This window comes from Eulemur rufifrons, chromosome 7, assembly GCF_041146395.1.
Source record: "Eulemur rufifrons isolate Redbay chromosome 7, OSU_ERuf_1, whole genome shotgun sequence".
Lineage (NCBI taxonomy): Eukaryota > Metazoa > Chordata > Mammalia > Primates > Lemuridae > Eulemur > Eulemur rufifrons.
In genome coordinates, this window is record NC_090989.1 from 241,256,103 (window position 1) to 241,278,993 (window position 22,891).

Sequence of the window (22,891 nt, forward strand, 5' to 3'; positions counted from 1 at the left end):
TGTCAAGGTGACCTTACCTATTCCCTTGAATATCTCGGGAAACCATTTCTTAAGAGAGGGGCTCTCAGTTAGCAGAGGACTCAGAAGATGCATGAAACCAGTGTATATTTTCCTAGGAATTCTGTTTAGTGATGCATCCAGAATGTGCCTGCTTCAAAAGAATGAGATCATGGGACCATAAATGCCATTGGTTCTTGTGGGGAAGATGGCTTACATGGGCTATGGCAATCCAACAGGGAAAGTCAGGTACTTGTGAGCCATCATTGGCTTGAGCTTACAGCACCTGTAGTTTTGAGCATTTGATAAAACAGCTGTCAGAAGTGTGTGTCTCTCCAAAATACAGAGTGGTGTCTATTGCTTGTCTTTAATTCTAGTGCTTTAATAAGTAAACAGTATCTTATATATAACCGTGATCTTTCCTGTAATTTTAGTGCTGTTTGTGATCTTTTATTTTTATGAATATATTGTTGAGAGCTTATTAAGCCATTTTTAAATAAGGTCAGATTTGCATTTTATATATTTTTTTCTTAATGTTTTGTGAATGTCTTCAAACATAAAGAAAAGTTAGTAGAATGTGGTACAATGAATTAACTGATTTATTTTTAAATAGGGGAAGCAAAAGGAGAATTATTTATTTGAAAATACTATGAAAACTTGGGTTATGCAGGGTCAAGTTTTCCAAATTGATAAATATGCTTTGCTTTTCTTAGTATAGTGGTCCCCTTTGTTATGCAAAGTTTTATTTTCAGGTTACTTTCTCATTCATTGCCTTGACCAGAACTGAACCTGAAAAGTAGGTGAGCAGATCTTAGTATTTCTGGACAAATATCTCTTTGCTCATTTTTCAAAAGAAGCTCAAACTCTTGGGCCAAAGTTCTAGAATAGAAAATAATTCCATTTCATTGTTGTTCAGTGGAGATTATTTATTTATTTATTTTATAGGTAGGGTCTCACCCTGTTGCCCAGCCTAGAGTGCAGTGGTGTGATCACAACTCACTGCAGCCTCAAACTCCGGGGCTTAAGCAATCCTCCCTCTTCAGCTACCCGAGTAGCTGGGACTATAGGTGCAAGCCACCACACCTGGCTAATTCTTTGAATATTTTTGTAGAGATGGGATTGGGGGGGTCTCACTGTGTTACCCAGGCTGGTCTTGAACTCCTGGCCTCAAGTAATCCTCTTACCTTGGCCTCCCAAAGTGCTGAGACTATGGGGTGTGAGCCACCATGGCCAGCCTATTTATTTATTTTTAAATAGGGATACTATTGAAGTTTTTAATTTAATATTTATATAACAGTTTTATTGAGGTATATAAACTATGTGATTGACCCATTTAAAGTATATGATTCAATAGCTTTTATTATATTCACAGAGTTATGTAACCATCACCATAATCAATTTTAGAACATCATTATCATCCCCAAAAGAAATTCCTTACCCATTAGCAGTCACTGCATATTTTCCTCCCACCCAGTGGGGTATTTTTAACTCAATGGTTCTCACACTGGCTGCTCATTAGAGCAGGGGGTGGCTAGGTTTAAAAACAAGCAAACATGGGAACAAATACTCCAGACCAATTGAATCAAAATCTCTGCTGTGAGGCCTAATGGTTTTAAAAGGGTCCCAGGTGATCTGATTCACAGTAAGTACATGATGGGATGTCAGCTGCTCTCTAATGTGCATACTCATCACCTGGCGACCTTGTTGAACTGGAGATTCTCTTTCCTTAGTTCTAGGGTGGGCTGGAGAGTCTGGTCTGACAAGCTCCCAGGTGATGCTCATGCTGCTGTTTTCCCAGCATGCTGTGTAGCAGAGCTACTACTGCAGCATCAGCAGTACCAGTGAGCTTGCTAGGAATGCAGAATCTTGGAATCCATCTCAGACTGTTGGAATCAGAGCCTGTGTTTGAGAAAGATTTTCCAGGTAATTTATAGGCATTTTAAGTTTAAGAAGTACCAGTTTAGATGATGGTAAAAAGTAGTTTTTATCATGCAGAAGAATTAGGGTTACTCTCATTTTCACGCTGATTGTCTTCACTATGTATGATTGCTAGACCTTCAGTTGTCTGTAATGTTTAACCTGTTTTCCTTTTTTTTTCTTGGAGTCTAGCTCTGTCACCCTAGGTAGAGTGCAGTGGCATCATGTCAGCTCACTGCAACCTCAAACTCCTGGGCTCAAGTGATCCTTCTGCCTCAGCACCCAAGTAGCTGGGGACTATAGGCATGTGCCACAACACCTGGCTAATTTTTCTATTTTTAGTAGAGATGGGGTCTCGCTCTTGCTCAGGCTGCTTCAAACTCCTGAGCTCAAACTATCCGCCCACCTCGGCCTCCCAGAGTGCTAGGATTACAGGTGTGAGCCACCATGCCTGGTCTGTTTTCTTGTTGATAATTCATTTTCTCCTGTAGTTGGTTCTTCTAACTGCAGTCTTGTTTTCAAAATGCAGTAGGTGCAAGATGTGGATAGGGAGCCTAGCTTGAGGAGCTGAAAAGAATTGGATATGTAAGGTCTGTCTTTAGATAGGTGGGACATTAAGAGGTCCGGAATCAATCACTTGAGTTGGCATAATCCGATAATGTTTATGGAGAGCCCTTATGTGAATGGCTGTTTGGCACTATAAATCAGTAAAGTGTAATAGAGTGTATAAGAGCCTTAAGTTCCTCCAAGGGGGATTGCGGATGGCAGAAACAGAGGAGAAGTGAGCCTGAAGAGCATATGCCCCTCAAGAGAGCTATGATTACCTGAGTCAAGCATAAAATTGTCATGCTGTTTTAGAGCCTTCTTTGCTATATGTTGGTTAGCAATATCATCCAGCCTTGGAGAGGCAACCGATGAGCTTTAAAAGGATATGAGCAGCTTAGAACTCCACTGAGAGACGTTCTCTGGTTATGATGCTGTAGGATTAATTTAATATAGAAGGACTATGACAAACAAATGTGAGCTTTCTGGGTATGAAGCTAATCTGGATTTTTATGGTATTAACGACTCTGCTAGTATAGTTGAGGTTTAAGTATTTCTCACTTATTTTTGTTCTCATAGCTGCTTAATTTGAGTACAATAATACAGAATACTTGGTCATTTTAAGTGAGTCTGTGCTGAATTGCACAAATTGTGCCAGTATGGGAATGGAGAGAGGAGGTGGGATGTGAGAACCAGGAATGTTAGCCAATGGCTTCCCTCTGCTGCTGTGAAATTTCCTGGAGGAGCTCTAGAGAGGGTTTTCTTTTTGTTGTACCTAAAGCTTAGTGGTTTTCAAACTTCTCTTGCATAAGAACCACCTGGGGAGCTTGTTAAAAGTACAGCTTCTCAATCCCTCTTGCCAGAAATTCTCATTCATTCGGTAGGTATAGTGTGAGACTCAGGAATCAGCCTGTTTATCCAGTTGCTCAGTGATATGGATATAGGTCATTTGTGGATCACGCTTGGGAAATATTGCTTCAGCCTCTGAGAGCTTGATGGCACCACGTGTGAGCTGCAAGGACCCCCCTTGGGATAGACTAGAGGGGATCTTGGGTGGCTTAATCATGCCTCCTTCCCTCTGTTCCCTGTTTGGGAGGCAAGAGAGCTGTATGTTTCTAAGCGTCAAAGCACCAAGTTTATATTACCATGTCAGTCATGGGCATTAGAGAGGACAAGAGCAGAACCAAAGAGCAATTTCAAAGGAAAAGCAGTCCAAAGAGAGCAAGCCAACTGTGGATGCAGGAGAGAGAATGTAAGAGATCATCTATTTGTTCGGTGAAATAATTCCACGTTAGTGTTTCTCATGGTCAGTGAGTGGTAGTGGGAGCAGGAGGGGAAGAGAATCCTGAACATCTTCTTAGAAACTGACACTGGTTTTTAGAGTTTACTGTGCATTAAGGAGCTCATCCTTAGTTTTTGATATGTATGTCTGGAACATGACCTGGAAATCTGCAATTTAACAAGGGATTTGAACAAGGTGTTCTACTGACCTTGAGAAACATTGAATTAGAGTGTATATAGCTAATAAAGTTCATTTTGTTTAACTGGACTCCCCTTCCTAGGCAGTTGTGGTTTTTTTTTTTTTTGGTTTTGTGGCTTATACAAGATTAGATGAGGATATTTAAATGAGGCTGCAACTCCCAGTATCTTTGTGGATGAGGGGAGCTGGAAGAACAGTGCAGTACATTTGGCTGCTGTGATTAACTGAAGAGCATATGCCAAGTATAAAACTCTAGGCCCACGAGTCTCAGCTCTGGCTGCGTATTACAGGCCTCTGAGGAGCTTTAAAATCTAAAGATGCTTGGGCTCTACCCAGAATGACTGGAGGGTCAGCCTCAGGCGTTGGTATTTTTTCAAAGCTTCCTATGTGATTTCCAGTGTGCAGGTAGGGTGGAGAACTGCTGCTCAATTGCTCCAGTGAGGCAGTGGGGCTTCATTGTTGCCAGACCTTCAGATCTTTCTATATAAATAAGATTTTTGTGTGAAATCTACTGACTAAATGCTGGCAACCAATTCCAATTTTTTAAAAATGTAGGATAGGCAGACAAAACACATCTGCTCACAGGAAACAATCCATGAACAATAAGTTTGTGACCTCTTGTTTAGGTACTGAACTGTTTTCACGAATTTTAGAAGCCCTTTTCTAGCTGTGAACTATTTTTGTACTAATTAACATTTTTTAAACACACTACTAAGATATTTTTTAGTTCAAACTTTCTTTTTTTTCTCTCCGTTTTATTTGCTCTGAATTTTCTTTTTGGTTAGCTGTAACACACTTATATTTATCTAAGTTATTTAAACATTTTCTAATATTGATCATGCAGGAAGTGGGACAGAGAATCAATATTTGGCTAGTATTTTGATTGCAAGGAAAAATAACTAAATTTTCATGATTTATAAATTATTAGAGGCTCATTTGCTTTGTAACATGCCATTTTTCCCCCTGAAATTTTTATCATGTGCTTTTGCTTTTAATTTTTCCTCTGCATATTCATATTATGGCAGTCTTTTTAAGATCTCTCTTCCCTCAGCTAAAGTGAGGAAATAGCTGTGAATTCACGAGCAGTAACTGCTTGTTCCAGAATTCGTATATCATTCTGATGTGCCAGACAGTGGCTGACATGCACATATCAAATGTTAAGGAATCTTATTTGTGAAAAGGTTTGGTCTGATCAACATCAAGCTGTACTTTCTGAAATAAGGGAATATTATTTTGGCAGGTGGTGTGCTCTGAAGTAGGTGATTAGGCCGATAGTAATGGATGGCTGTACTCTGAATAGATTAAAGTTATGTGCTCTATGTGTGGATTTGTTCATCTATTTGTATAGCGATATGTGTAGTGTATTTGGATGGAGCGTTAATTTTAAGAACTTAAAGATGTGCGTCCTAAAGGCTAAGATACTTTGTAATTTATATTGATTCTTTTGCTTATCACTGAGGGCAAAAGCATTCATCGCTTAGGGTCATCAAATAAAGAAAAACAGGAGAAAGTCCAAGATAAATACTGATGTTAAGTGCACAAAGACCAGTTCGTGGTGTGGATATCAAATATAGCCCTATTTTTAATTTCGATGACTGGCTTTTTCTAAGCATTAACCTGTTTTTGAAGTTTCTTTTTATTCACTTTGAAGGGTGACATGGAGCCAGCCACATGAAGAGCGCAGGAAGAGTGTTTTAGGTGTAGGAAAAGCAAGTGCTTAGATGCTGCCGTGTGAAAGAGCTTGGCACACTGGAGGCACTAACAGGAGGCAGAGTGGCTGGAACTTAGTGCTCAAGGGCTAGAGGCCAGGATGGAGGATCAGGAGAGGTGCTCATGGGCTAGAATATGCAAGGCTTTGGCAAAGACTTTGGGTTTTATTAAAGAGTAGTGGGAAGTCATTGAAGGCTTTTCTTAACTTATTATTTTGAAGTAATCTTCAATTTCCAGAAAAGTTACAAGGATACTACAAAAGTCTCCTATATGCTATCATTTACTCAGATTTATCAGTGTTATTACACTTTGCCATATTTTCTTTATCATTCTCTCTATATAAGTAAAAAAAAAAGATTTGAGAGTAGATTACATACATTCAATAGTGTTATCTAAGAACAAAGATATTCTCTTATATAAGCAGAGTACAGTTATCAAATTGAGAAAATTTAACGTTGATACAATACTTTTTTCTAACGGACAGTCCATATCCCATTTTCTTCCATTGTCTCAATAATGTTCTTTTATCCCTTTTGCTTATATTTAACGTATAGGATTTAGTTTAGGATCACATATTGCCTTTAGTTGTCATATCCTTTTAGCCTTTTAAAATCTGGAACTGTTTCTCATCCTTTCTTTGTTTTTCATGGCATCGGTATTTTTGAATACTGTGTCAGTGATGCTGTGTCCTTCTGAGGCCATCACATCTGGAGGCATTGTTGTCCATCTTGCCCCTCACTGCGGATTCTAATTTTGATCACCCAGTCAAGGTGTTGTCTGGTTTCTCTGCTGTATAGTTATCATTTGCCTTTTGTAACTAACAACATTTCGGGGAGGATACTGTGAGACCATGCAAATACCCTACTCAGGAAGCTCCCTACCCCACCAACAAGTTTTCACTGTTACAACGACAAAATCATGATTTTCCAGCTCTACCATTCCCTTAACATTTATTAGTGGCAAAGGATATAAACATATGTGGAAATGACAATTAAGCTCTCAATCAGGGATATTGAGGGGATAAATGAGATTTTAATTTGAACTTATTTTCTAAGGGAACTCCCAGTTAATACGTCTGTTATATTGGCAGTATACTTATATTTCATATGATATATGAGTTTTTCTAAAATTGAAAAAAGTAACAATTTAAAATAGTATATGGCTGAATTAAGTTTGGAATATTTTTAAATGCTTTTTATTGAGATATAATTTACATGCCATAAAATTCACTCTTTTAAATTGTACAAGTCAGTAGTTTTTATTGTATTCATAAAGTTACATAACCATAACCGCTATCTAATTCTAGCATACTTTCTTTACCCCAAAAAGAAGCCTCATACTCATTATCAGTCATTCTCCAAGAGCCCCCACCCTCCCCTGGAAGACATTACTATTTGTATCTATGGATTTGCCTATTTTGGATATTTCATATAAATGTAATCATACCCTGTGGCTTCTCTCACTTAGCATAATGTTTCCAAGGTTTCATTCATGTCGTGTCACATACCAGTGCTTCATTCCTCTTTATCCATTGCATACATATACCATATTTTATTTATCCTGGAATTTTTTTGATGCTTACTAAGACCAATGCATTTTTAGTGTTTTTGCCTTCTTACATATATTCTGAAGGTAAACTACTTTTTGTAAGTTGCTAAAAATAAACTGTAGTATTTATTTATTCAAAACATTTTTTATTTTTAATTGATACATAATGGTTGTATATCTTTAATAGGGTACATGTGATGTTTTCATATAGGCATATAATGTGAATTAATCCAATCAGGGTAATTGGGGTATCCATCACCTCAGGTATTTATCATTTCTTTGTGTTAGGAACATTCTAGTTCCACTCTTTTAGTTAAAGTATATTCTTATTGTTGATTATAATCACTTTGTTGCTCTATCAAATGTTATTCTATCTAACTACATTTTTGTACCCATTATAAACTGTACTATTTAATGAGAGTAGTTTGGTTGTTTTTCATTTCTACATAAATTTTGTCATTACATTTACTATTTTTTTTTTTTTTTGAGACAGGGTCTTACTCTGTTGTCTGGGCTAGAGTGCAGTGGTGCCATTATAGCTCAACATCCTGGGCTCAGGCCATCCTCCTGCCTCAGACTCCCCAGTAGCCAAGACTACAGGCATACGCCACCATGCCCAGTTAATTTTTCTATTTTTTGTAGAGTTAGGGTCTCTCTCTGTTGCTTAGGCTGGTTTTAAACTCCTGGCCTCAAGCGATCCTCCTGCCTTGGCCTCCCAAAGTGCTAGGATTACAAGCATGAGCCACTGGGCCCAGCCCTACTTTACTATTTCTAAGTGAGGTTGCTTAGAATCCTCTAAGTCTTAAAAACAAAATTGACCATCCGCTATTATCATATGGTTTCGATGTCAAAGTGAGCATTTTGCTTTTGGGGACTGATTATTTCAATCATTGAATATATTATCTAAAGTGATCTCCTGAGGTATATATAGATCTTTGGTTTCACTTAGCATAAAGTAAGCATGACACAATTATTAAATCATTTGTACTACACAATCAAGCTGCCATAAGGGATTAGAGCCAGTGGAATACATTAATATATTTTATTTTGCCAAAGTTACAAAAACTTACATACTCAGTGAGCCACCATTTCTAGGCACAACATATCGTATATAACTTTTTTGGGGAAGTGGTCTTTATAGTTTTTTTTTTTTTTTTTGAAAGCAGGAGTTGAACAAGGCTGAATTACAGAACCTACCTTATATATACTTAGGTTTGATTTACTGGTACCCTATTTTGGGAGGTGGTCAGGACCTTCTCTAAGAATTGCATATAAGTTTTGGACTTTCTCCTAGAAAATGTGCACACATGTATGTACTCAATTTTACATATAATTTCAGAGGGCTTGTAGATATCTTTGTAGAAAAATCAGAGGAAAGAAGATGGGAAAAAATGTAGCATCAGTGTCAGATCCACTCCTGAAAAAGCTCAGCAGAGTTAAGGATAAAAAGAAGCTAGGGCAGTAATTGAGAAAGCATAGCCAATAATACTTTCGAAAGGCCATCTGTCTCTTTGCAGTTCGATTCTTTCTGTCTAGCTGCATGTTTTGCTTCTGGTTTCATTTCCTCTTTTCTCTCTCCCACCCAGGAAAGTCTTTGTTCACAATTTATGGTTCTAATCACCTGGGACTTGCACCTGGGATTTATAGTCAGACCTGAAGAATAAGCTACATACAGTGTGCAATCTTCCAGTTAGCAATAGCCACTAGAAAATGCTTTATAAGTTCTTCTAAATGTAGATGTTTAATTTAAAAATTGGTATTATAATTTGCTGATAAATGTCTTTAAGACCACAAAAATGTTGCAATTTTGGCCTTATTAGTCTATTTAGCTCTAGAGTTTTTTGTTTGTTTGTTTTTGTGATCATGGCCTGTAACTTAATAAAAGAAAGGCTTTGGATCCTTAAGTACTTCTATGTTTCCCTCTACCTATTACCTTGTACCTAAAATAGTTTCCAGACTTCTGACATTTACAGACACCTTTGCATTAAAACTCTGGCTCTCAAAACAGGGATCTTGGGAAAGGTTCAGACTGAGGGCAGAATTGTTGTAATATGTAGTATATTTTCAAAGGATCTTATACTCTCCCTATCTGTTTTATAGATTCAAAAAATGTACTCAGTCAAAAATATCAAAATTGAAATCAGTTTTGCTCCAAGTCTTTTTCTAGAAACTTATGTAGAAAGGATAAACATGCTTTTTTCATAAAATTATGCCATAGGATATACAGCAATTTGCAACTATTGTTTAATTTTTCTTTTTGACTCATTCTTTTTTTAATAGTAATATTCATGGTGGAATCTTTATCATAATTTTTTATTATGCATCTTTTAACTTAAAATCTTAAATTTTTGTAAAAACAATCTTAAAATTAAAAAAAAAATCACTTTTAGCTCTTAACCAGCTCTTTCAAATCAAAATTCAGAGCAGGTAGAGAAATGCTTTTAAAGCGCATATCTGATGTACTAAGTGCTATGCTATGCTTCTGAAAGCACCAGGGTCACAGCTGCATACATGAAAATGCATGGTAACTGCAGGCATTGTTTCCTCACACAGAAAAGGCAATCTGTGTCTGTCACTGAATTTATGATGTAAATCAAATCATAGCTTTCCTATATTCAGAGATGTAGCAAGAAGGTTGAGGTGACCTAAAGGTTACAAATAACTTTTGATTTCTGATTTGCCTACCACAAGACTAATTTTTTTACCCCCTCATTTCTATTAAGATTGATGTATTTATACTTGGAAACGTGAATCCAGTTACATATTTTATCATTGTCTTTGTGCTAATCTGGTGGAACCATGCATTTATCATTCATTCCTTCCCACTCCATTCTGTTAAGATGATGCATATACTGCACTGCGCTGTGTTGTGGACAATATTAGTAAAGGGTGGGGGGCCCTGAAGTATTAGGTACCAACTTCATGTGCTTCATCTGTGCTTTTTTCCACTGGATAGTGTTGACTTTGGGACAATGTGCTAGAGGGACTATGATAAATTTCATGATCCAGTTTATTCTGTCATTTGTGACAACATGAGTGAATCAGTTTAAGAGTTTAAAGAGATGGTTTGGGGAAAGTGTTTGTGTGATAATTACATTTATGGTAGATGTGCATTTGGCACTGAAAGGGAAACAAAAAGATTAAGAAGACGTAGACCCAGCTGTCAAGCTGCTTATGCTGTAATTTAAGAAACCTATCCTCATGATAATCATGAGTATTGTATTTGTTACGTATTAATGTTAAATAAATTACTTACAATTGCAATTAAAACTTTTGCAAATTGTGAAATGGTAAAGTGCCAAAGAATGTACAACAAATTGGTTCATCTATGGCAGGAAAAAAATTGCACAGTAAAGGAGACATTAGAGGCACTAGAGGCCAATGAAGGGTGACCTGGTTGCCTGGTTTGTATTGATTTTGGTCTTTAGAAACAACGTTATTCTCTTTTAAGAAGAAAGCAGAATCTATTGGATATCTCAGGAGTTAGGAAATTCTGATTTAAAAATTTCTGTGGGCTCTTTCTTGACATAGCATTTTATTTCCCTCTGAAATAAAAAAAAATTAGAGTGATTTATCTCTTTGAGATAAAAATAGGAGACCTCTTTTTTGCGGCCTTAGATTTTATTAGACATTGGCCTTAGAGCCATTTAAGCTTGGGATAGAATTATTGATAGTTGAGAGCTGCCGTCTTCACTGCTTTTTGCCTTTACAGGGTTTGTTTCCACCTCTAGTCCTGAGCAATACTAAGGTTAGGGCTCTAATGCATAGCTTGGATGATATAACATTTACTCCAGAAAGTACTTAGTCTGATCTCCTCATTTTATAGCTGAAGAAACTTTGGCCAAAAGAAGTTAATTCTCTTGCCTGAGATTACATGATTTGTTACAGAGCTAGAATGTGAATTTGGAATTCTTAACTTTTAGTTCAGTGCTTCCCCCTCAACTATTTCACCTTCTCTCTCCACTGCTATTTTTTTCTGAGATATGGACGTAGCCATAGGAATCATAGTAAATGATTCTGATGATGCTGTGTAGCCACTGTTTATATAAATAATAATGATGATGATGATGTGCCACATTTGCATTTACTTTTTCAAAACTTGTGTGGCATATTGTTTGCCACTATTAGTTTTACAAGTGACCAGGTCTATTGTATGGTCAGCTCATCTATTATTACGAATAAAGGGCTGTAGTCAACTTATTCTTCATGACTTGAATAGCAGGTTTAGGGATAATTGAAATTTTAAGTTATAACCCAGGTTTTATTTTGGTATTCTTCATACCACAGTCTCTTCTGTTTGATCAATAGCCCTTCTAATTTAAACATATTAACTTGACTTGTTTAAATTGTGGGTCCTTTCATTTACCTTTTCATTTACCTTTCATTACCAAATTTCTCAGTTGGATGTTCTTGAAAGAAGTGGAATGGCTAACAAGCAGTGAGAGGAAGAAAGAAAAGAAATATCTTGAATAATCCATAAATGTAATAATCAATCCATGAATACATCAAGAGTGAACTATGCTTAGCCTCATAACATTTGAAGTGTTCTAATTATAATATTTTAAATAGAAAAAAACTCCATTATCTCATACCCAAATCAGCATGTATATTATTATACTTAATGCCATTTATTTTGGAATAAGAGTTTATATTTTGCAAAGGAATAATTTTACATTTGTTTTCCATTTTAAATCTTCTAGTTTCTACTGTGTTGTGTTACTCTTGCACACCTAATGTTAATATTTGATAACTGTATTTCCATAAGAAATTTAAAATTTTGATCATGATTGATAGATCACTTTTAGTTCAGTGTAAGGAAAGGTGAGGGTAGAATTATAGTTTTTTTGAACAACTCAGAACTGATACCATGCTTTAGTCAGTGTTGTGCTTCCCATAGGACTTGCCATTTACTTCTTTTTTTTTTTTTTTTTTGAGACAGTGTCTCACTTTATTGCCCAGGCTAGAGTGCCGTGGCATCAGCCTCGCTCACAGCAACCTCAAACTCCTGGGCTCAAGCAATTCTCCTGCCTCGGCCTCCAGAGTAGCTGGGACTACAGGCATGTGCCACCATGCCCGGCTAATTTTTTCGATATATTTTTAACTGTCCAGATAATTTTTTTCTATTTTTAGTAGAGATGGGGTCTCGCTCTTGCTCAGGCTGGTCTAGAACTCCTGAGCTCAAACGATTCACCTGCCTCGGCCTCCCAGAGTGCTAGGATTACAGGCGTGAGCCACCACACCCGGCCAGGACTTGCCATTTACTTCTAGGGGCAATTTTGTTCTTCAGGGGACATTTGGTAAGGTCTGGGGACTTTTGTTTTTGAGACAGAGTCTCGCTTTGTCACTCAAGCTGGAGTGCAGTGGTACAATCATAGCCCACTGTAGCCCCGAACTCCTAGGCTCAAGTGATCCTCCCACCTCAGTCTCCCAAGTAGCTGGGGCTACAGGTATGCACCATCACACCTGGCTAATTTTTGTTTTTTTTTATGGAGACAAGGTCTTGCTTTATTTCCCAGGCTGGTATCAAAATCCTGGCCTCAGGTGATCTTCCCACCTTGGCCTCCCAAAGTGCTGGGATACAGGCATGAGCCACTGTGCTTGGCTGACTAGAAACATTTTTTGATTGTCATATCTAGAGGGAATGCTACTAGCATCTAGTGGGTAGAGGCCAGGGATGCTGCTGCACATCCTATAATGCATAGGACAACCCCACAATAAAAAATTATCTGCCCAAAATGTCAATAGTGCTAAGACTGAGAAACTTTCATGGATGGGTAGTTGCACAATTAAGTTTATTGAATTGAAAAAATGCATCCATTCTATTACTTATGCATAATGCTTTATATATTATATATGCACTCATATAACAAGATGATTCATAAGGGAGAATTTAACTCTTTGCTTCATTATGATTAAAGTATTAAAACAAAACTTTGACAATTATAATTTTAGGTTAGTTGTACTTAGTTGAAATAATATCAGTAATGAAATTCTAATCAACAGGAAGATTCAATGTTCTCATTTTGTGCTTCTCTTCTCTCTTGAGGTTTTCAGCTTCTTGGAGTCAATATTGTATATTATTCCCTACAATATTGCCACTTGGATGTGACATAATTATCTGGAAAAATTGATTATATGTCTAAATCAGTAATTAATCTGGATAATCCCTATCCTACTGTATTCTACTAAATCTCATTTTTTGAGTTGAAGTCTGAGACACTAAATAGTCTGCTGAATCCAATAGCTAGCAAAACAGGCCTTCAGCATCATGAACAAAGCTGTTGTGGTTCCCTCAATCGAGTGATGTAGCAGTAAATGATAATAGAGTTATTTGCCATATGTTCATCATTTCTATGCCCACTTTAAAATTACTATCTCTTATTTCTGTTGACCTGATTTAATTTGGATAAAACTGTACGTTTTAAAAAGGAGATAGAGCCTTAGCAGTTTTTTTGGGTGAGGGGTGGGTGGGGGGAAGGGATGACATATAAGGGAAGAATATTGAAAAGCACTTCATTGCCTTATGATCACATGGAATCTTTGTGGTGTGGTAACTTGTTGGATTTTTTTCTTAAATAGTCATAAGTGCCACCATTAGCTGGAGGATTAATGGATGGGCTTGTCTGATGCTCCATATGTCAATATGGTGCTTATCAGAAGAAGAAACTATAGCTAAAATAATTGCAGGTGCTATTCTTTCCTTTTTATTTGGTGGTTTTAATTGAACAGGGCCTACTGAACTTTGAATCTAAGAAGTTCATTTGATGTCACATAGTTGAGAGGTTTTTAGGATTTGTGTTACTTGTTTCTTAATATTTGTGGGAACCAGAGTGAAAGTAAATTCTAGATAGATTTGACTGCCAAAGGATTTGGAATTTGGAAACATGATTTTGACGTGATTTTTTGAGTTCTGGCATAAAAAGTTGCTTGAAGCGATCCCTTAGCAAGGATAGCAATCTGATCTGTCAGAAATAGCCTGTGCTTTAACAGACAGGGGGCTGCCAGCATGTGAAGTTAGTGCATTATAGATTAGGTGAAGTTGAAAAGAAATAACAAGATGGTGTTAGAATACCCAGAAACTGTGTGGTAGTGTCAGAGAGGTGTTTTACATGAGTGTTTCAATATGATAGGTCTACCCTAGTTTTCTAGTAGTTTTTAAAGTAAAAGAGAATTTCCCATCCCTGAGCTCCTTCTTCAGTAGTTTTTACTTGCAGGGGTTCTGAACCCTGGCAACACGTTAAAAGTTACCTGCAGAGTTTTAAAAAATTGCTAATGCATAAACTCCATTCCTAGCACCTCTAAGATAACTGAGACCTGGGCATTGGTGTTAAGAGCTTCATAGAAAATCTAACATGCAACCAAGGTTGAGAACCACTGCTGTATAGCAGTGCATTGGAATTTCCTGCAGGGCTGTTTATTAGGTCTGGGCTGACCTGAGAATTTGCATTTATAACAAGTTCCCAGGTGATACTGATGTTGCTGGTACAGCGATCACACTTTGAGAGCCACCAAGAAGTCATCTTAAAAAAATCATTTGGGTGTAAGTGATCTGATCTTCAAAAAAAAAAAATCATTGCTGGAGATATATTATTGGGTTAAAAAATTAACATTAAAGAATAGCATTACGTATATGATTCCTTTTATGCTAAAAAGATTGATATTTCTGTATTTGAATTTTTTTACGATGAGCATTTTAAATTTTATTTAAAAATTTTCTTGAAGGAAAAATCCATATCAATTATAACTAAACACTTTGTATAGTAATTCATAGTTTAAAAAGTTGAGCAATTTACAGTAACTGTTAGGCTTTTTGAACTATTTAAAACAATTTGTAGTTGTACTTTTTTTTTCCATTATTAAAACCCAATTCTTTGAGAGTCAAAGATTTCAAATCTTAGATTTTACATAGTCATTTTAGATATCTTAATGGAAGTAGCCCAAATAAAAAGATTCATGCTCTTTTAACAGAAATTTTATGTAGTTTCTGTCTGGGATAGTTTGTTGTTTGAGATGGGGGGAATATTTTCTTTTCCCTCATCTTGAATATGCTGGGGCAACACAGACCTATACACTGAGAAGAGTAGAGTAAGTGGGAACAGAGATGGAGAGACAGTGCTTGCAAGCTAGAGCAATGTTAGAGGAACTGGAACCTTTCAGGCTCTGGAAGAGAGCAGCAGCAGCAGCAGCAGGAGGAGCTGGCCTGTTACCTCCCGGAGGGGAGGAATCAAGTGGATTGATGTGAGAGCTACTGGATTTAGGAGCTTGGCCAAAGTCTTAGAGCTGTTAAATGGTCTCAAATTTTTGTCTCTGAGACTCCAGGGTTCATTTTCTTTTCTGCCAAAAAGTTAAGCAAAGGGGGAAAGAAAAGTCAGTTCTAATGAACCAACACTGCAGCAAGTGTAGCAAGTGATGATTTTGTAACAATTGTGAATCCTGAAAAAAGTCTTCAGAAGGTGTTGGCTTTTTTGCTGCTATATTTGGGTATTGAGAATGTGTAGTCCTGAAATGACAGCCTCCCATATGATTTTCTGTGTTTTTCAGAAATCATCCTCAGCCTTTGATCACTGTGCTTGAACACAGACCTGATTGCTGGCCAGTACTTTTACAGCAACTGACAGCTTTTTTCCAGAAATGCCCTGAAAGGTAATGTAAAATAAAATAAATGTGGGAGACAGAATGGTATATGCTAATTTTAGAGCTAGTTTTTTTTTTTTTGTTTTTTCTACCTGCTTTGACTATAATGTTTTCTCCTGAAGAAAAGAAATGTCCTAGAGTGGGTTGCAATTTTCTAGTTTCTTTTTAAGAGTAAGAGAAAAAAATCTGGCAGATTTATTGGTTGTCGAAATACTGAATATAAGAAAAGCTGTTATAAAAGAAGTTAAACATTCATTAATGGTTAGGAAAGTTGATTAGAAATATTCAGTAAACTTCTACAAATTACATAAGAGGGTATACGTTCTTCTCCCTGGAAATTGGCTAGTGAGTTAATCTCTCCATTAGAAACCTGCCAATTGGGATCAAGTAATACTGCCAAGTGAGACCAGATAACCACTATATGTGCAGTTAGTTTAGCTTCACCAAGGCCTCCTGATGGCCCTGAAAGCTACTCTCTTTTCATCCCCTATCTGTACTACTGTGGTGCTGGTTCAGGTCCTCATTATCTCTTGCTGTGGCTGTTGCCAACCTGTTCCTTACTGGCAACTCTGCCTCCAATCTTGTCCTCTGGAAATCTATTCTCTAAACATCCATCAGAATGATACATCAAGAGAGCAGATCTTATTGTATCACTCCCTTACTTAAATCTCCATGGCTGTGGTTTTCAAACTGCCCTTGCAGTGCATAGGCTAAGGTGTCCCCACCCCTTCAGCTCTGTTTTCACAGCATTTACTTGTTGATATTTTATGGAAGCTATTTCTGTTGGTAAACAAAAAGATTTGCTTTCTGAAACAGTTTGAAACTCCCTAGACTACAGGATAAAGTCGAATATGTCAGTCTGGGCTCTGTATATTGATATGGTTCCTACCTGTCTCACCAGTTTTATCTATTTTTATCTTCATCTCACAGTGTATGCTTTTGCAGTATGCTGACTTGCTTTTGGTTGCACACAGGAAACAGTGCTGTTCCCTTCTTTCTGTGCTTTTGCTTATTGCTATCCACCTTACTCTTGAATTTTACCTTGCTCCCTTCCTAATTTCTCTATTTTTTTTTAATTTTTATTTTTTATTTCAGAGTATTACAAGGGTACAAACACTTTGGTTACATACATTGCCTTTGCACTGTCCGACAAGTGTGTCCATCCTCCAGAGAGCACGCACCACATCCTTAGGTGTGGATTTACCCATCCCCTCCTCACCCTCCCACTGCCCGACACCCTATGTTACTTCCCATATGTGCACATTAGTGTTGATCAATTAGTACCAATTTGATGGTGAATACATGTGGTGTGTGTTTTTCCATTTTTGTGATACTTCACTCAGAAGAATGGGCCCCAACTCCATCCAGGATCATACAATAGGTAGTTCGTTATTTTTTTTTTTTGTGTGTGTGTGTGGCTGAGTAGTACTCCATGGTATACATATACCACATTTTATTAACCCACTTATGTATTGATGGACACTTGGGTTGTTTTCACATCTTTGCAATCGTGAATTGTGCTGCTATACACATTCAAGTACAGGTGTCTTTTTTATAGAATGTCTTTTTCTCCTTTGGGTAGATGCCCAGTAGTGGGATTGCTGAATCAAATGGTAGTTCTGCTTTTAGTCCTTTGAGGTATCTCCATATTACTTTCCATAGAGGTTGTACTAGTTTGCAATCCCACCAGCAGTGGATGAGTGTTCCTATCTCTACACATCCATGCCAACATTTGTTGTTTTGGGACTTTTTCATAAAAGCCATTCTCACTGGAGATAAGTGATATCTCATTGTGGTTTTGATTTGCATTTCCCTGATGATTAGAGATGTTGAGCATTTTTTTATATGTTTGTTGGCCATTAGTGTATCTTCTTTTGAAAAGTTTCTGTTCATGTCCTTTGTCCACTTTTTAATGGGGTTGTTTAATTTTTTCTTGCTGATTTTCCTGAGTTCCATATAGATTCTAGTTATCAGCACTTTATCAGATGTATAACACGCAAATATTTTCTCCCATTCCATAGGTTGTCTATTCACTCTAGTCATAATTTCTTTGGCTGTGCAGAAGTTTTTTAATTTTATCAGGTCCGGCCGGGCGCGGTGGCTCACGCCTGTAATCCTAGCACTCTGGGAGGCCGAGGTGGGCAGATCGTTTGAGCTCAGGAGTTCGAGACCAGCCTGAGCAAGAGCGAGACCCCACCTCTACTAAAAATAGAAAGAAATTATATGGACAGCTAAAAATATATATAGAAAAAATTAGCCGGGCATGGTGGCGCATGCCTGTAGTCCCAGCTACTCGGGAGGCTGAGACAGGAGGATCGCTTGAGCTCAGGAGTTTGAGGTTGCTGTGAGCTAGGCTGACGCCACGGCACTCACTCTAGCCTGGGCAACAGAGTGAGACTCTGTCTCAAAAAAAAAAAAAAAAAAAAAAAATTTTATCAGGTCCCATTTATTTATTTTTGTTGTTGCTGTTATTGCTTTTGGGGTCTTCATAAATTCTTTGGTAGGCTGATGTCTGTAAGAGTTTTTCCAATATTTTCTTCTAGAATTCTTAGGGTTTCATGCTTTAGGTTTAAGTCTGTTACCCATGGTGAGTTGATTTTTGTGAGAGGTGAAGGGTGCGGATCCTGTTTCAGTCTTCTACATGTGGCTATCCAATTTTCCCAGCACCATTTATCGAATAGGGATTCTTTCCCCAGTGTATGTTTTTGTCTGCTTTGTAAAGATCTGTTTAGGCATTCTCTGCCCTAGGAAATCTTCACTTACTATAAGCTGGATTCAGTGTCTCTCTCGTGTGATAATAACTTGCAGTTGTGATTTCTAACATCATTACACTTACAAGTCTTCTAATTTCTCTATGAACTGTGAAACCTCCTTGAGGGCAGGGACTGGATCTCATTCTTTGTATTAATAATACCTGGCACATTTCCAGGTGCTTTATAAATGTTGAATTTCTATAAATGAGGTCCTTGGGTTGGCAGGACCCAGCTAGTGGATTGTAGAGTGCCTTACAATATATAATATCACTACATACTTGATATTGTCACACAAGGTCATAAAATACCATTATCCTGGGTAATACCTGAGTTACATTCACTGTAGCAGCTACATTCATATTTTCTTGCTCTTGAAGGTTTTATAGTATCCTGTAGATACAGTTTCTTTGAACACCATTTCTGAGTCCATTACTTGAGTTTTAGATGGAATTTCTAGGTAGGATGTACTGCTGCAGGAAGTTTTAAAGAGACATAAAGAATCTTATATTTTAGTCGCTTTAGACTGCTCTAACAAAATACTGTAGACTGGGTAGCTTATAAACAACTGAAATTTATTAATCACAGTCCTGAAGGCTGGGAAGTCCAAGATCAAGGTGTTGGTGTATTTGGTATCTGGTGAGGGCCCACTTTCTGGTTCTCAGAGGGCCATCTTTCCTTTGTGTCCTCATACGACCGAGGGCCAAGGGACTTCTCCTAGGCCCCTTTTATAAGGGCACTAATCCCATTCATGAGGGCTCTACCCTCGTGACCTAATCGCCACCCAAAGGTTCTACCACCTATTACCATCACTTTGGAGATTAGGATTTCAACATATGAATTTGGGGGGACACATATTCAGTCCATAGCACCTGTAATCAGCTGCCAGTGAGAAAAATTCATGTAACATTTGAATGAATAGTTCAAAATGATCATCGTTATCTTCCCTCTTCCCTCACCTAGGATTGCATTTTCAAAGGTAGGAGGACATTAATATTTATTAAATAAGCCTTTGTTCAACTCTCTCAGAAACAAAAAAACATATTTGTTTGTTTAATGAAATTTGTCTGTTGCTAAATAGATTGGGATACTTTATAAAGGATGCTTCTGTTGCTGCTGATCCAAATTTGTTATTAAGCTTATTTTTAGGGTAATTCTTAAGAATGCATCTCTTTTCCAATGCTTTATTTAATCAACAGATAGTAAATTTACTGTAGGTTATTTTTATCTCTAAAGTGTATTATATTGGGACTTGGAAGTAGTTATTCTAATAAAATTTGTCCAGATATTCATAAGGAAAAAAAGATTATTAATTGACTTTGGTTTATTTACTGATAAACTTTTATCTCATTCCTTTCACTTAAATTATCAGCTGTTGGAATATGCTATCTAGAGCCATTTGGAAGTTCTAAATTATTTTATATTTATTAGCAAAGAATAATTTCAATTGCCTTATTTCTACTTTTGCACCATGGGATTATTCTCTGCAGGATGAAATTGATAATTATGGTTGCATTTTTCAGCAGACTATTAGTTTCCTGAGATGTAATTTTAGATTCAGTTAACTTAGTAGTTAAATTGTTTAGAAGGTAATAAAGGCTGATTGGTAATTTAATAAGAATATGAGTAGTGATTAACAACTATGGGAAGGAAGCAAAATGTTGTGAGGATAGCTTGTATTCTAGTTCTGTCTGTGTTAGGAATTATTGATTAAAATAACTATTTATGTTCATTTTTATTAGTATTTAGATATCCTGAAATGACAGTATATCTTCATGCTAGCTTTTTTGGGCATTATTTTATAATTAAGTTCTGCATTCATTAATTGAAGGCCTGTGATGTTAAGACTTCGTGTTGACCTTTCAGGAACTAAGAATTATTTAAATCGATAATGATATCATAGACTTTAGGCCTGGATACTTTAAGGTTACCAGTCACTGACAGTTTTTCAGATGAAGGAACTAAGGAGAGCAACATTAAATGACCTAAGGATTCATGGCTAGCTAGTGGTGAAATTGGGCCTAAAGCCTCAGTTTTTTGACTCCTAATCTAGGTCTTTTTCTACTACTACTCCTTTAGTAGTGAACGTAAATATAAAAGACTTTTGTGTGGACATATTGTCAATTGTTTACATTTTTAAACATTCTTAATCACTTCGGGATTTCAGATAATCTGTTTTATTATATTCCTTTGCTCCTTAAGCCCTGGCAATTTCGTACCCCACTGAAGTGATAGTTAGTCATCAGATACCACATAGGAAATGCAGGATCTACAACTAGGACAGATTAAGCCAAGGAGATTTTTAAATAGTATTGGCCCTAAGGAAGCTCATCATTATGCTCCTGATGTCAAATCATAATGGCATCGTATGAATGTATTTCTTTAAGTGACCCTTACGTTTCACCTTCAGCATCTCAAAGTAGACGAAAACTGATAAGCTATCCATGGATGCTGTTGACAGCTGGATAGTATTTATTCTTTGGGGAATACATTATTGGAGTGAGATGGGGAAGAAATGTTTCTTAAATCTCTTTTGTAGAAACTACTTTTGCTTCATATTCTAACCCATACATACCTCATCTGATTCCTTCATCTATGAAGTTTTTCTTAGTTTCCTAAAGTGGGTGGTGTGATAAAAACATGTTTCAGGATTAATCATGAACTCAAAAGTCCTTCTTTTGATTTTTATAGATTGTGTAAGCGTTTGAGCTTATGATAAGAGAAATTCCTCCAGGCCGTGAGCTCCATGAGAGCAGGAACTTAATCTGTTTTGGTTTTCTGCTTTGTTTCCAGCACAAAGATAAGTGACTGGTATACAGTAGGTGGTCAATGAATTTTGCCAAGTGAATAAATGAATGAATGAATAAAATTAAATTTTATTGATTTGGTAGCTTTAACATTTTTATTAATGTTAATGGCATTTTGAAATCACATTGCTATGTAATGTATGGTATTATTAAATTATGTTGTCAACCATAACTCAATTGCCATTTCTTCCATGAAGTAATTGTACTTTATATCCTTCTTTTGGCAGTTTTCACTTTTTGTCTTCTAGTTCAGGAGCATAACCAACTGTCCCTGTCAGACTGTATGCTTCCTGAGCATAGATAATGCCTGGTTTATCTTTGTATCTTATATAATCATTTTTTATATGTAATAAATGTGAAAAACATTAAAATACAATTATGACACTTAATTGATTCATGCTAGTTATAAAACTATAACTTAGTGTAACTGGATTAATTGAATGATTGAGTGTCTCTTTGAAGACTTATTGTATACAGTTATTGGTGACTGAACAGTAAACAGATATCCACGGTCCATGCCCTCTTTTGGCTTATGGTCTGGCAGGGCATACAGATATTAAATATGTAATGAAAATAAAGGTATTATATCATGGAAGCACATATTGGAGATCTGATCAAGGCTAATTGTGAAGGACCTCAGGAAGTCATTTTGAAGCAGAGAACTGAAAGATGATAGAAATTAGGGAAAGGAACCGGAAAGAAAGGGGAAAATATTATGAATAGAGGAAAGAGCAAGTGAGAAGAAAGCCCAGATGACTTGAAGACCTGAAAGTTGAGTGTAGTTTAGTGGAGAGTGAAGAAGAGCAAGAAATGAGGCTGGAAAGATAAGCAGAAGCCAAAGTATGGTGGGTTTGTGAATGGGGCTAAATACTTTCTTATGGGCAAACTGTTTTAAGCTGGTTAATGACATGATCATATTTTTAGTTTTGAACGTACTTTTGACATTTTAGTGTCTTTGAACATGGAGTTACCAGGATATAATGAAATCTAAATAGATATGAAAGATTTGTATGGTATTCATTCTTTGACTGGGAAAAGCTTAAGAGGAGGGCCTTGCCAAATTACTTTACCTCTCTGTCCATCAGTTTCTGTGTCTGTGTAATGGGGATGATAATATTTTTTATTTCATAAGGTTGTAGTGAGAATCAAATGAGTTTAAAGACAGTGCAGTAATTTGTACACTGTAAATGTTAACAAGTTAACAAGTAAATGTTAACTATCATCATAATCATCTTACAGTGTTTGTGTGGATTTGTTTTTTTTTTTGTTTGTTTTTTTTTTTTTTGTTTTTTTTTTTTGTTTTTTTTTTTTTTGAGACAGAGTCTCACTCTGTTGCCCAGGCTAGAGTGAGTGCCGTGGCGTTAGCCTAGCTCACAGCAACCTCAAACTCCTGAGCTCAAGCGATCCTCCTGTCTCAGCCTCCCGAGTAGCTGGGACTACAGGCATGCACCACCATGCCCGGCTAATTTTTTCTATATATATATTTTTAGCTGTCCATATAATTT

At 36.8% G+C, this 22,891-nt stretch overlaps 1 protein-coding gene across 4 annotated transcripts in view; it reads left to right on the forward strand.

Moving 5' to 3' along the window:
- FOCAD (focadhesin) overlaps window positions 1–22,891 on the forward strand; it is a 267,132-nt gene that overhangs the window by 48,880 nt on the left and 195,361 nt on the right. For all 4 annotated transcript variants that reach the window (XM_069474243.1, XM_069474246.1, XM_069474245.1 and 1 more), the window contains one exon: window positions 15,737–15,838. In XM_069474243.1, the coding sequence (XP_069330344.1) occupies window positions 15,737–15,838 (102 nt within the window). The remainder of the gene's footprint in view (window positions 1–15,736; window positions 15,839–22,891) is intronic.